Below are 11,506 nucleotides of genomic sequence, written 5' to 3'. Positions count from 1 at the left end.
GATAGCCTGCTGGATTGATTGTCAATAGATGGCTAATTGGCAGGTTTTTGACTGGAATTACAAATCCATACGTGGAAGTCCTACCTGACTGGAACAGCCAGTCAGAGGCTGACATTTCAAGAACTCAGCAGCACCACATTAGAGACTACATTAGGATTCCCTGATGGAGGTTCAGCAAATCAAATAAGTGTTGTTTGGAGTGATTCTGGTATAAGGAGATGAATTAGAGGTTCTGAAGCAAGTTTGGGGGCTTGGCTTTTAGAGACTATCCTCTTTACTCACTACATTCCAAAGCAGGGCTTGCCAAAGTGGGGATCAGGATCCTGAGTGGGTCACAAGCTGAAATTTTGGTGTGCCATGCTCCGAAAAACCATTGGCTGCCATGGAGCTTCAACTAATTTTGTGCTGAAACAATTATAGGCTGGTTGGGATGAGGCCTTTAGGTGCTGTAAATTGACCACTTATGTGTTTTAATTGGTGACAGTTCTGGAAAGTAAATGGGAAGAAGATGGGTTTCTCCTCTGGTTCCAACTCAACTCATTTGCCCACTCGTTTGGACACTTCTCTGGAGGGGCAAATCTAGGTCTCAGCATTTGTTGTCAATTATGCATAACAAGGTTTTGTATGTGCGTCACTCATGATTTTCATATTTTACATCCACAAATTCATGGCCTCAAGTATTGACAATGTTTCTTTCATATAAAAATGTTTGCAATACTTCTCAGTGAATTCATCTGAATGTCTTTCTGCTGATCATTAATATAAACTGTACTGATGCACTGTGCTATCTTTTTTACATGCCCTCATTATCTCATAATTTATTCACTTTCCTACAGAGGTCTGTAGACTACTCCCACCTGTGTTGTCTTCCCTTTGTTACTTCTTTCTTCAACCCACGTAGATTTTCCATCTTTCTATCCGAGATCTTTTCTTGCTATCACAATTATTCCAATCAGTACCAACAAAGCTACCTACTATTCTTTCCTCCTACCATTCTTTCCTCCTACCATCCTTCTGAAAAGTTACGTCACTGGAATATTTAGATTCCAACTTTGATCTTGTAACCATGTCTCCATAATGGCTGTAAGATCATACCCAGTAGCCTCTATTTGCATCGTTAATTCATTTATTTTGATTCAAATGCTGGATGTGTTTATGCAAAGAGCAATTAATTTTGCCTATTTGCACCACTCTCCCAAAAAAACCTTTGCCGTTTCTGTTGTTTTTTAAAATATTTATACTTGACCCATTCTGTCCCGCTCTGGGTATCATTACTTACATAGGTGCCCTACAATCCATTGTATCTCTTTGCTTTGTAAATCTACTTATCCCCTCTTCAGAAGTAACTTTTTCTCTTCCCCGTACACACACACACCACACATCCTCCTCCCCCCCCCCCTACCGCACCCCCAAAACCTCCTGCCTCTCCCCAACCAGTTGTGGCCCTCTCTACCAATCTAGTTATTTGTTTTGCCAGATCTCTGGTCCCTGGATGGTTCAAGTGAAACTTGCTCTAACAGGACAACTCCCTTCTACCTCTCTGGAGCCAGTCCCCCATGAATTGAAATCCATTCCTCCAATGAGAAACTCATTTAATTCCTTGACTTGATTAGCCCTTTACCCGTGGCTCAGCTAGTAATCCTGAGGTTATTACCTTAGAGTTTCCGCTTTTTAATTTTGCTACTAACTGTTCAAACTCTTTCAGTTAAGCCGCCTTTGTATTCTTCGAGGAGAAAGTGAGGACTGCAGATGCTGGAGATCAGAGCTGAAAATATGTTGCTGGAAAAGCGCAGCAGGTCAGGCAGCATCCAAAGAACAGGAGAATCGACGTTTCGGGCATAAGCCTGAAGAAGGGCTTATGCCCGAAACGTCGATTCTCCTGTTCCTTGGATGTTGCCTGACCTGCGCTTTTCCAGCAACACATTTTCAGCTCGCCTTTGTATTCTGTCAATGTTGTTGATATCAATGTGGACAATGACAAATTAGTCCCTCCCCTTCCATTCCAAATTCCTGACATGTTCTTAATCCTGGCATCAGGCAGGCAACACAGACATAGAGACACTTTGCTCATGTTGCAGAAAACAATACCTAGCCTCCAAATTATACAGCCCCCTACATCTGCTAAATTCTTTTTGCCTCTTGTCTTGAATGGCTCCCTATATCACAATGCTCTGGTCAGTCACTCATCCTCACTGCAGTCCCCATTCTCATCCCCTCAGCCTGCATGAACTCTTACTTCATTGCCTTCTAATTATCTTTCCTTGAAATCAAATGACCCTTTGTATTCCTTCCTTGTCCCAATCACTGGTTCTAAGTTAAAGTTGGTTATTTAGTTTTCTATTTGAACAGTCAGTCACTTATTTCAATCAAGTTATGATGCAGTCAGTCATTCTTGTACCACTCTGCTGTCCCACAAAATAAGTCGTGTATGTCTAAAACTCTTAACATCTTGCCACTGTACCTAACCAGTGTTGTTACTTGTGAAGAATCATCCTTATTAACAACCAGGAGGAGGAAAAGATGTAAAATAATTATTCCAATTGCATAACATATAGCAATCCAAATGAGGATACTGAAGAATATGAAATGGAGCCTTCGCCAAAGACCACCTACTGATTTTCCATCAGTGTTCCCTTCTTTCTTGCTGGCAGATCAGAGGCAGGAGGGAGCACAGCACATAGACATTTCTGTAATTTAATTGCAACTCCCTGTATACAGTCTTAATTGGACCTTGAGCAACATATGGGAACTTTCAACAAATAATCAGTGCCAAGGCTTCGGGGCTTACTTTCCTGGTTCATAATTTTGTTTTCCCCCTCAAAAGAATCCCAAACTGCTTTCAGTAGTTACTTTGATATCTTGAGAGCTTGAATAATTTTGAGGGAATTTAAAGCCATACTTGTTTACATTTGATACAAGGCTTGTTTCTCTCTATGTTAACAGTAACTCTTTAGCAAATACTCTTTAGCTTTTCCCATTTTCCCCTGTGCTACTACGTTGTTGAATCTCATTTGCCAGTCAAGTGTTTGGATATGAATCGTATCAGACAACAGATTTAATTGATGCCTTTATATTTAATCCTGCACTCTAAAAGACATTCTTCCACTTCCAGCAGATGAACTTGTAGACTAGTTAAATTTTATTATAAAATATAATGTAAATAGGATAGTTTGTTCTGTGCTGCTGAAATATAATATTATGACCTCCAAACTGAAGCTAAGGTCCCCCTCACAGAAAGCTGTCAGGTCACTGTTAGTAAAAAAACAAATCGGCTTCAATTAAAACTAAAGTGGTTTCAAAGTCTAAATAATGGTTGGCATACCTAAATAAAAAGTATGAATTTGAGGTGAACATACTTATGTAGTTCTGAGATCTGAAAGACTTAGAAAAAAAATACTTGACCACCCTCTATGCACAATTAAGCTCTGAACTTAATAACTTTATTCAGCTCTTCCCTTACCAAAACATAATTACATCTGTTAACAACCTAAATGTTCATGTCAGCCAGACTGAAGGCTATTGTGAAATGCAATCAGGTCACAGAAGCCTGAGAAGCTTTGCAGTCAGGTAACCTAAGGTAATGAGCTTAGGAACTCTTATCAATATCATACGATATGTTTGTAGCAAGCTGCAAATTGGTTTATCTCCCATAAACTGACACAAAGACCTCTGTGGTGAAAGGGTAGTTTGGAGTAATCTTTTGCCAGTTGGAAATGTAGTTTGCACAGGCATCATCCAACCTGTGGGTAGTCTATGATCCATGATCATTGAAAAAGAACAAGGATGTTCATGGGTAACTGATATGGGTAACCATTGTTCTTAAGCATAATTTGTCCCTATTATCTTAAAACGTGAGGTCTCCAGTTTGATCCTTGCTCTTAGCTGAGTTGCTAATCTCAATTAGTACATTCAGATGGGTCCCCATTTTGGATTGTTATCTATGGCCCACCAGTGAACTTGAGAATTTCAGGCTGAAATGTGGTTATAATGCCTCCATAATCATATAGATGGTTCACAGGCAAGATCTAGCCATATGCATTAACAATTGGCACTTGTGAGGCACGGCAGAATATTGGAGCAATGATTCACATGCCAGTGTGTCACCAGTGGTTTCGAATAATGTGTAAGTTATGCCTGAAAGTTTGTGCATCAAATTAATGTTAGAATCAGGCATGCATTATCTTTGTGAAAACTTTAAATTGTCTTTTTAAGCAAGGTTAGCTGGTTTCCTTGCTGTTGTCTACTGTCCCATTTTTGGCTTACAAGTTTGACAAAAATGGCTTTTTTGAAATGACTCAATGTTGGTGTGTTCAGGATGTGCTATAAAACTATGCTCAGTGGTTAATGTGAGTAATAATGCAAGCATTTAGGGTTACAGCAAATAAACAAGATTGAGCTGCCGCCTTATTACTCACTGTAATATTTGTGTTTTTTTTAAAAGAGGCTCTTATTCTAACTGCTCAATTTATTTTATGGTGCTAATTCTGAGTGTTGGGGAAACATCTTATAAATAGGAAAAGTTTTATCTGTTCAAACAAAGGTTAAGTTCACAAGCAAATGATCACATTGGGTGCTCTCAACCTTCAATGCAGCTAATTGTGGGATAAAAATTCCTGTCCCTTATGTGTAAATTATCCTGTGAGAAAGCAGTTGTCGCAGGTGCAAATTCCCAATACAAAATCAGCCATTCAGTTCAAATAGGGATCAGCAACAAATATTGGTGTTTCTAGCGATGCTCACATCCTATCAAAGAATAAGAAAAAAAGGTGAAGCTTACCAATAAAAACTGAAAGAACTGTGGATGCTGTAAATCAGAAACAAAAACAGAAAATGGTGGCAAAGCTAAACCGGTCTGGCAGCATCTGTGGAGAGAAATCGGAATTAAGGTTTGGGCTGAGTGAGCCTTCAGAACTGAGTTCTGAGGAAGGGTCACTCGGCCTGAAATGTTAACTCCGATTTCTTTACACTTATGCTGCCAGATCTGTTGAGCTTTTCTAGCAATTTCTGTTTTTGAAGCTTATCAGTAATTGTAAATATCTATTTAGTTGTTTCCTCTCTATAAATTAAATCTAAAAGTTGCATTTATAAAGTTCTTTTATGGCATCAGTACATTCCAAAGTGCTTTACAGCCAGTTAATTGTTTTTGAAATATAGTTAATGAAGCAAAGGAAATATGGAAGGCAGCCTGTTTGTTTGTACACAGCAAATTCCTACAGATGAAAATGTGATAATGACCACAATCTACTTGAGTGATGTTGGAAGAGCTTCCATGCTCTTTTTTTCCCAAATAGTGGCTGTGGGATCTTTTCCTTCCATTGAGAAGCCCTTGATTTAATATCAGATTTGAAAGATGGCACCTTGACAGTGTGATGCACAGCGGGATTTTATGTTCAAGTGTCTGGATTGAGGAGGGATAAATGCAAATTCTTTTGATTTGGGTGAAAGTACTACCTCTGAGACTTGACTGATATTCAGTTTATCTGGCTATTGTGTCCTCACACTAAAAGGTAAAAACAATTGGGACTTTAGTTAAAAATATAGTGCAACCTGAAAAAAATGTCAAAGAAACAAAATGTTTCTGAAAAACGTGCTGCATGTGTTACGAGATGGGTAGACCTCCCTGCTTAATTTAAACCAGCAACACAGAAAAGATTTGTCCTAAGCAGTAATCTGAAAATTCGAGAGGCCAAGAACTATTTAAAGTTAAAAAGTAACAACTTTATTTCTTAAAGTATAACAGAGAATAATTATCTAACAACTATTTACAACTCCTTCCTCTAACCTTTTACTTTCCCTTCTATAATACTAGTCTGATAAAACCCCTGAGTAAGATTTACAAAAATTTGTTTCAAAAAGAGGCAGCTATCGAATCTTTCCCTTGTATCTTTCTCTGTAGATTTTCTCCTTCTTAGAGATTTCTGTTTCACAGGTATCTTTAAGATAGATAGATACAAGTATCTTTAAGAGAGCGGTGTTTCAGGCAGTCTATAAATGCTGGTGGCTTAGCAGTTCTCCCCTCAACTGTTCAATTTTTCCTGGCCTTATACCCCAAAGCATTGGATTGTTTCATTGATTTTTAATATTGTCAATATACTAAATTCAAACTTGATTGAAGGTTGGTATTTTGTGGTATAATTTTGTGGGTGGCACGGTGGCAAAGTGGTTAGCACTGCTGCCTCACAGCGCCAGAGACCCGGGTTCAATTCCCGCCTCAGGCGACTGACTGTGTGGAGTTTGCACGTTCTCCCCGTGTCTGTGTGGGTTTCCTCCGGGTGCTCCGGTTTCCTCCCACAGTTCAAAGATGTGCAAGTCAGGTGAATTGGCCATGCTAAATTGCCCGTAGTGTTAGGTAAGGGGTAAATGTAGGGGTATGGGTGGGTTGCGCTTCGGCGGGGCGGTGTGGACTTGTTGGGCCGAAGGGCTTGTTTCCACACTGTAAGTAATCTAATCTAAAGCATGGATTTAATGGAATGAATGGCATCCTTCTGTAACTGATCCTTAAGTACTGCAGTTTTAGACATTTGCTCTTCCTCAACAATTTTTCTTCCTCCTGCAGTTACATACGCAGTGTGCTGCTTTATGTGCAAGTGGCTAGCAGGTTCTATTTTAGCTGCAGAATCAAGAAAATCACTGCTCACAATTCATTTTATCAGCGGAGTTTTTTCACAAATCCAGCTTCATGGTGATAAATTACACTTTAAGTTCTCTATACATTATCAAAGTTAAAAATCACACCACACCAGGTTATAGTCCAACAGGTTTAATTGGAAGCACACTAGCTTTCGGAGCGACGCTCCTTCATCAGGTGATTGTGGAGGGCTTCATCACCTGATGAAGGAGCGTCGCTCCGAAAGCTAGTGTGCTTCCAATTAAACCTGTTGGACTATAACCTGGTGTTGTGTGATTTTTAACTTTGTACACCCCAGTCCAACATCGGCATCTCCAAATCATTTACATTATCAGATATTGACAATTCAACTTTGTATTTTGTGATTAAAGTGCTAGAGAATTTTGTTATCAGCACTTCAAGGTGACCACAAACCTCATTATCGAATGTCTGTATGTGGCTTTAACAGGATGTATTGTGCAAAAGGCACAGTTCAGCCTAGTGGGCAATAGGCTGAAAATGTTTTTGCATTTTGCCAACAAACGAGACTGTAAAACCACAACTATTCCAAGGCATTAATAATTGCGCAATGAACTCATGGGTTGCTTCAGACTTCTAGGACTCCAAGTAATACCACAAAATCAACCACAGCTTCATAAAATAACCATCAGCTAAATATAAATGTAATAATTTCTCTTATCCAGAAGGAGCCAGATCCTTCGAGGTTACTGGCTTATAGATGCTGACAGCTCTCCAGTTCCTCACTCGTCCTTTATATATAAGCTCAGGCAACATAGTGGCTACCTATTTGGAAAAGAATTGGGAGTTTTGGATATTATACCTAACCACAAAATATGTCATCTCATATTCACCTATCAGGATAAATTCCACTATAACTGATTCTGTATAACACCAAAGATGTCTTGATTCTCAGAGTAATCTGCGTAGCCTGCCTTGTGGTCTTGAGAAATACTGACTGCACCTATAACTGTAATGTACACATGGATAATTTTTTTTTAAAAGTGTTTTTGTTTTTATTGAAAGCAAGCATGCTATATAATGAGATGTCTCCTAGGGGAAAGGAAATTTGTCACCCTTGTCTTGTTTGCCATAAGTTTTCAAAAATTTGGTTGACTCTTAACCTCTGAAATGGCCCAGTGAAACAAAAAGTGTATTCAAGAAAATAGTTTGCCAGCATCTTCTCAGGGGCACTTGGACATGGGTTAAGTAAGAAGTTGACCATGCCAGATATACCACATGTACCAAAACTTTTTAAAAAAAAATTAGTCTATAAACCACTTAGATTAGTTTAATCTCAACTCTTGCACTTTTTTTTTTCTACAAAAGATGATAGAAATCTGGATCCTTCTCAAAAAGCTCAGGATGCAATGTCAGTTGAAATTTTGATTTGGTAGATTTCCTTTAGGTAAGCGAGAGATGGAATTGAATTGTAAAACAAGTGATCCATGATTTGACTGAATAGGAAAGAACAGTCTTGAGGGAATCTTATCTCTCCAATCTCCTCCAGCCTCAGAATAATCGGATATGGTTGCATTCTGCTAATTCCAGCCTTGTGTGCATTTTCAATCTTAATTGTTCCATCTTTTGTGACTATGCTTTCAATTGACCAGGTGCCAAGCTTTGGAATATTCTCCCTCCTCTTTCCATCTCTCTACCTCAATTTCTTCCTCTAACGCATTCCTTAAAACCTCTGTTTGAATTAAATTTAACTTATGTGACTCAAGGACATATTTGTGTTTATAATGCCCCAGTGAAACAGGACATATTCCATAATATCGAAACTGTTCTATAAGTTATTGCTGAATGAAATACGTTCTCCTGTTTTGTTTCATTATAAAGTTAGAGTTCCAAATATAGCATCAAAAGTATCAAAAGCAGTATTGGTAACTATCTAACTGAACTAATTAGCAGCAAAACAAAATGCCCAAATTTGAATCCCACTGCCAACAGTGATCTGAACATTATTAAGCAAAACCCAATCACGTTTGGATTTTTTAAAATGCTTAGACCTTTTTTCTATTGATTTTCAGGTTCACCTAAAAAAGAAGATACAGCTGCACAACCAACTGAACAGACTCTGTTAAAGACTGGCACACGCAAAAGACTACCTACAAAGCGGTGTCTAACAGAGCTTAGGTCACCAGCCAAATCTCCCCAGAGAGTGCGATCTTCACCATTAAAAAGAAGACGATTGAAAGATGAGACTACTTCAAGTAATCCTGCAATATCTGAATTACGAAGAAAACGCAAAAGGACCAGAACTGACCCACTGACAATTTTGCCAAAAGTGTGCACAAAGGAGACCCAACCTTTTTCAAATCGGAGTAATCCCCTTGGCAATGAACGAATTAACTTTATGAGCTCAGTCCAACGACATATCAAAAGAAACAGTCCACTTACTGTTACCAATAAAAGAATTATACCTGTCATCATCACTCCCAAAAGCTGTAATTTCCCCGTGGTCACCTGTACTTCTATGGCATCCAAATGTCCAAATTTGAATGAAACCTTTGAAACCACAGATGCAGGTGATCACGCTTGTTTAAATGCAACCATAACCATTGGCCCTTCAGATGTTCAGAGATCAGAAATCGCTGTGAACCATGACACTTTTCCGCAGGCCAAGAATTTATTTCTACAGAGGTTTGTCTAATTTAATTAACATTTCTTTACTCTTCTGAATTTGTTACTCATATTGTACTGTCCAAATACATTATTGCGTGCCATTTAATCAGAAAAAAATCACAGCGCAGTGTCCTGTTGAGTTTTTACTTGTCTTTGCAAGTGTGCCCTGTCAGTTCTCCATTGCATTTCTTTGGTTTTCCTCCATTTTTGTTTTGAGGCATTAACTAGAGTTCAAGAATTCAAAGCAATACAACAAGGCATTAACTCTAGTTAATGCCTTGTTGTATTGCTTTGAATTCTTGAAAGCATTTTTAAATCACATTGGGGAATTGAGGCTTTATCTGGTTAGATTAAAAATTATAGAAACTAACAGTTTCATTGTCTTGACAAATTTTAAAAGTGTAATGAATGTTTGCTGTTGTGCAAGAATGAAATGCCATCTGAATTAACTCGAAGCGATGTTAAAAAAGAACATGATGTCAAATGCAAGTGCACCAAACCTGTTTGATTAGGGATTAGGATATTGGTTAGTACCCTTCTCGAGGTTGTCTAAGTACTCTGAGAAATAATCTTTTTGCAGAGATTTTCAGGTGTTCCTCATTTTTAATGTTTATCACAGGTATTCCTTGTTAAAAATACTGACAGAAATGCATTTTTTTGAGCAATTGCAACTAATTAGTAACTAAATGGTACCTTCAAAGAATGAGAAAAAGGAATCGCAATTATTTTTTATTTTTTTTAATTTGACCTTATGCCCCCCTGGGCTTGTTTCCTGGCTAAAAGAATGGCTGGGTCATCTATTTCAAGGTCTTTATTTTTCCCACTTTGGTCAGTGATGTTCTGTCATTGTACTTTTGCAGGTCGGGGCAGCCACAGATGTTCACTGCCACAAATCCAGCAGCCACTGCTACTCAGCCGTCAACACAACGGAAGAGACGGTCTTTAAGGTCTGTCAGCAGCAGTTGGAATTCATAACTGTCTTTAATTTTGAGATTACGTTCAAAGTTCTGACAAGCGTTTTTCATTAATGAATACTCCTGGATCATGAAGCTGTTGTTAATTGCTGCAAAAGGTTAAGATTAGCTAATACAATGTTTTTGATATATATCTTTAATGTAATGCTGCTAGCATAATTTGTAAACTAGTTTTGAGAATATACTGATTAGTCAGTGAGGGAGCTGTGGTATTCCAGTAGTGTTCCAGTAACGTTAGTAATTTTGGCATGTAGGAATAAAATATGTATTTCCTGAGATAAAGTACTATTAATGGTAAGTGCCTACCCACCAAATAGCAACAAGAGTAGGTCATTCCGCCTCTTGAGCCTGCTCTGCAATTAAATTACATCCTGGCTGATTGCCACCAAGAACTTAATTTGAAATGTGGATGAATCGTGTTTATAGGGCACTGGAGTTTTGCACAAAATTAGGATGTATTTAAAACCAAGAGGTTACCTAGCAACATATCCACAACATAACTTGTGACTATGGTATCTACCTTTTGAACATTAATCACCTAGCTATAGCCAGAAGAATTCTATTGACTCCAATGTTTTAAGCAAGTAATACAATTTTCTTAATTTTCTTCCTGCAACAATTCCTATTAGTTGTAAGGACTGCCAAAAGCTCTGTAGCAGATACAATGAAATGTAATGGAAATGTAGTAGTTGATTTGAGTTTGAACTTCCTTTTTATGCATTCCTGGAACATGGCTGGCCCACGATTATTGCCTGTCCTTAGTCTCTCTTGAGAAATTGATGGTGAGCTGCCTTCTTGAACCTTCTTGAACAATCCGTGTGCTGTAAATAGACCCACAATGCCATAAGAGAGGGAATTCCAGGATTTTGACCTAGTAACAAGGTAGGAATGGCAATATATTTCCAAGTCAGGATGGTGGGTGGCTTGGAGGGAACTTACAGGTGGTGGTGTTCCCATGTATTTGCTGCCCTTGTCCTTCTAGATGTATATCGTTGTGCGTTTGGAAGTTGTCCAGGGTTCTTGAGTGAATTTGTGCAGTTCATTTCGTAGGTGTTATACACTGCTGCTATAAAGTATCAGTAGTGGAGAGAGTGACGTTTGTGGATGTTATTTCAATCAAGCAGGCTGCTTTGTCCTGGATGGTGTCAAGCTTCTTGAGTGTTCGAACTGCACCCATCTAGGAAAGTGGGAAATATTTCATCACACTCCTGACTTGTGCCTTCGGGACACCACCCATGCCCTCCACCTCATCCATGATTTTCGCTTCCCCGGTCCCCAA

General features: G+C 38.6%; 1 protein-coding gene across 1 annotated transcript in view; it reads left to right on the top strand.

Moving 5' to 3' along the window:
• LOC122542173 (kinesin-like protein KIF18A) overlaps nt 1-11,506 on the top strand; it is a 69,889-nt gene that overhangs the window by 46,587 nt on the left and 11,796 nt on the right. Inside the window, exons 14-15 of the mRNA XM_043679611.2 lie at nt 8,659-9,271; nt 10,114-10,200. Of these exons, the coding sequence (XP_043535546.2) occupies nt 8,659-9,271; nt 10,114-10,200 (700 nt within the window). The remainder of the gene's footprint in view (nt 1-8,658; nt 9,272-10,113; nt 10,201-11,506) is intronic.

Source organism: Chiloscyllium plagiosum, unplaced genomic scaffold, assembly GCF_037043375.1.
Source record: "Chiloscyllium plagiosum isolate Xiang-an unplaced genomic scaffold, Cpla_swu_hap1 HiC_scaffold_33, whole genome shotgun sequence".
Lineage (NCBI taxonomy): Eukaryota > Metazoa > Chordata > Chondrichthyes > Orectolobiformes > Hemiscylliidae > Chiloscyllium > Chiloscyllium plagiosum.
Note: the sequence above shows the minus strand (reverse complement) of the source record. Positions and strands in the feature narration are given on the sequence as shown.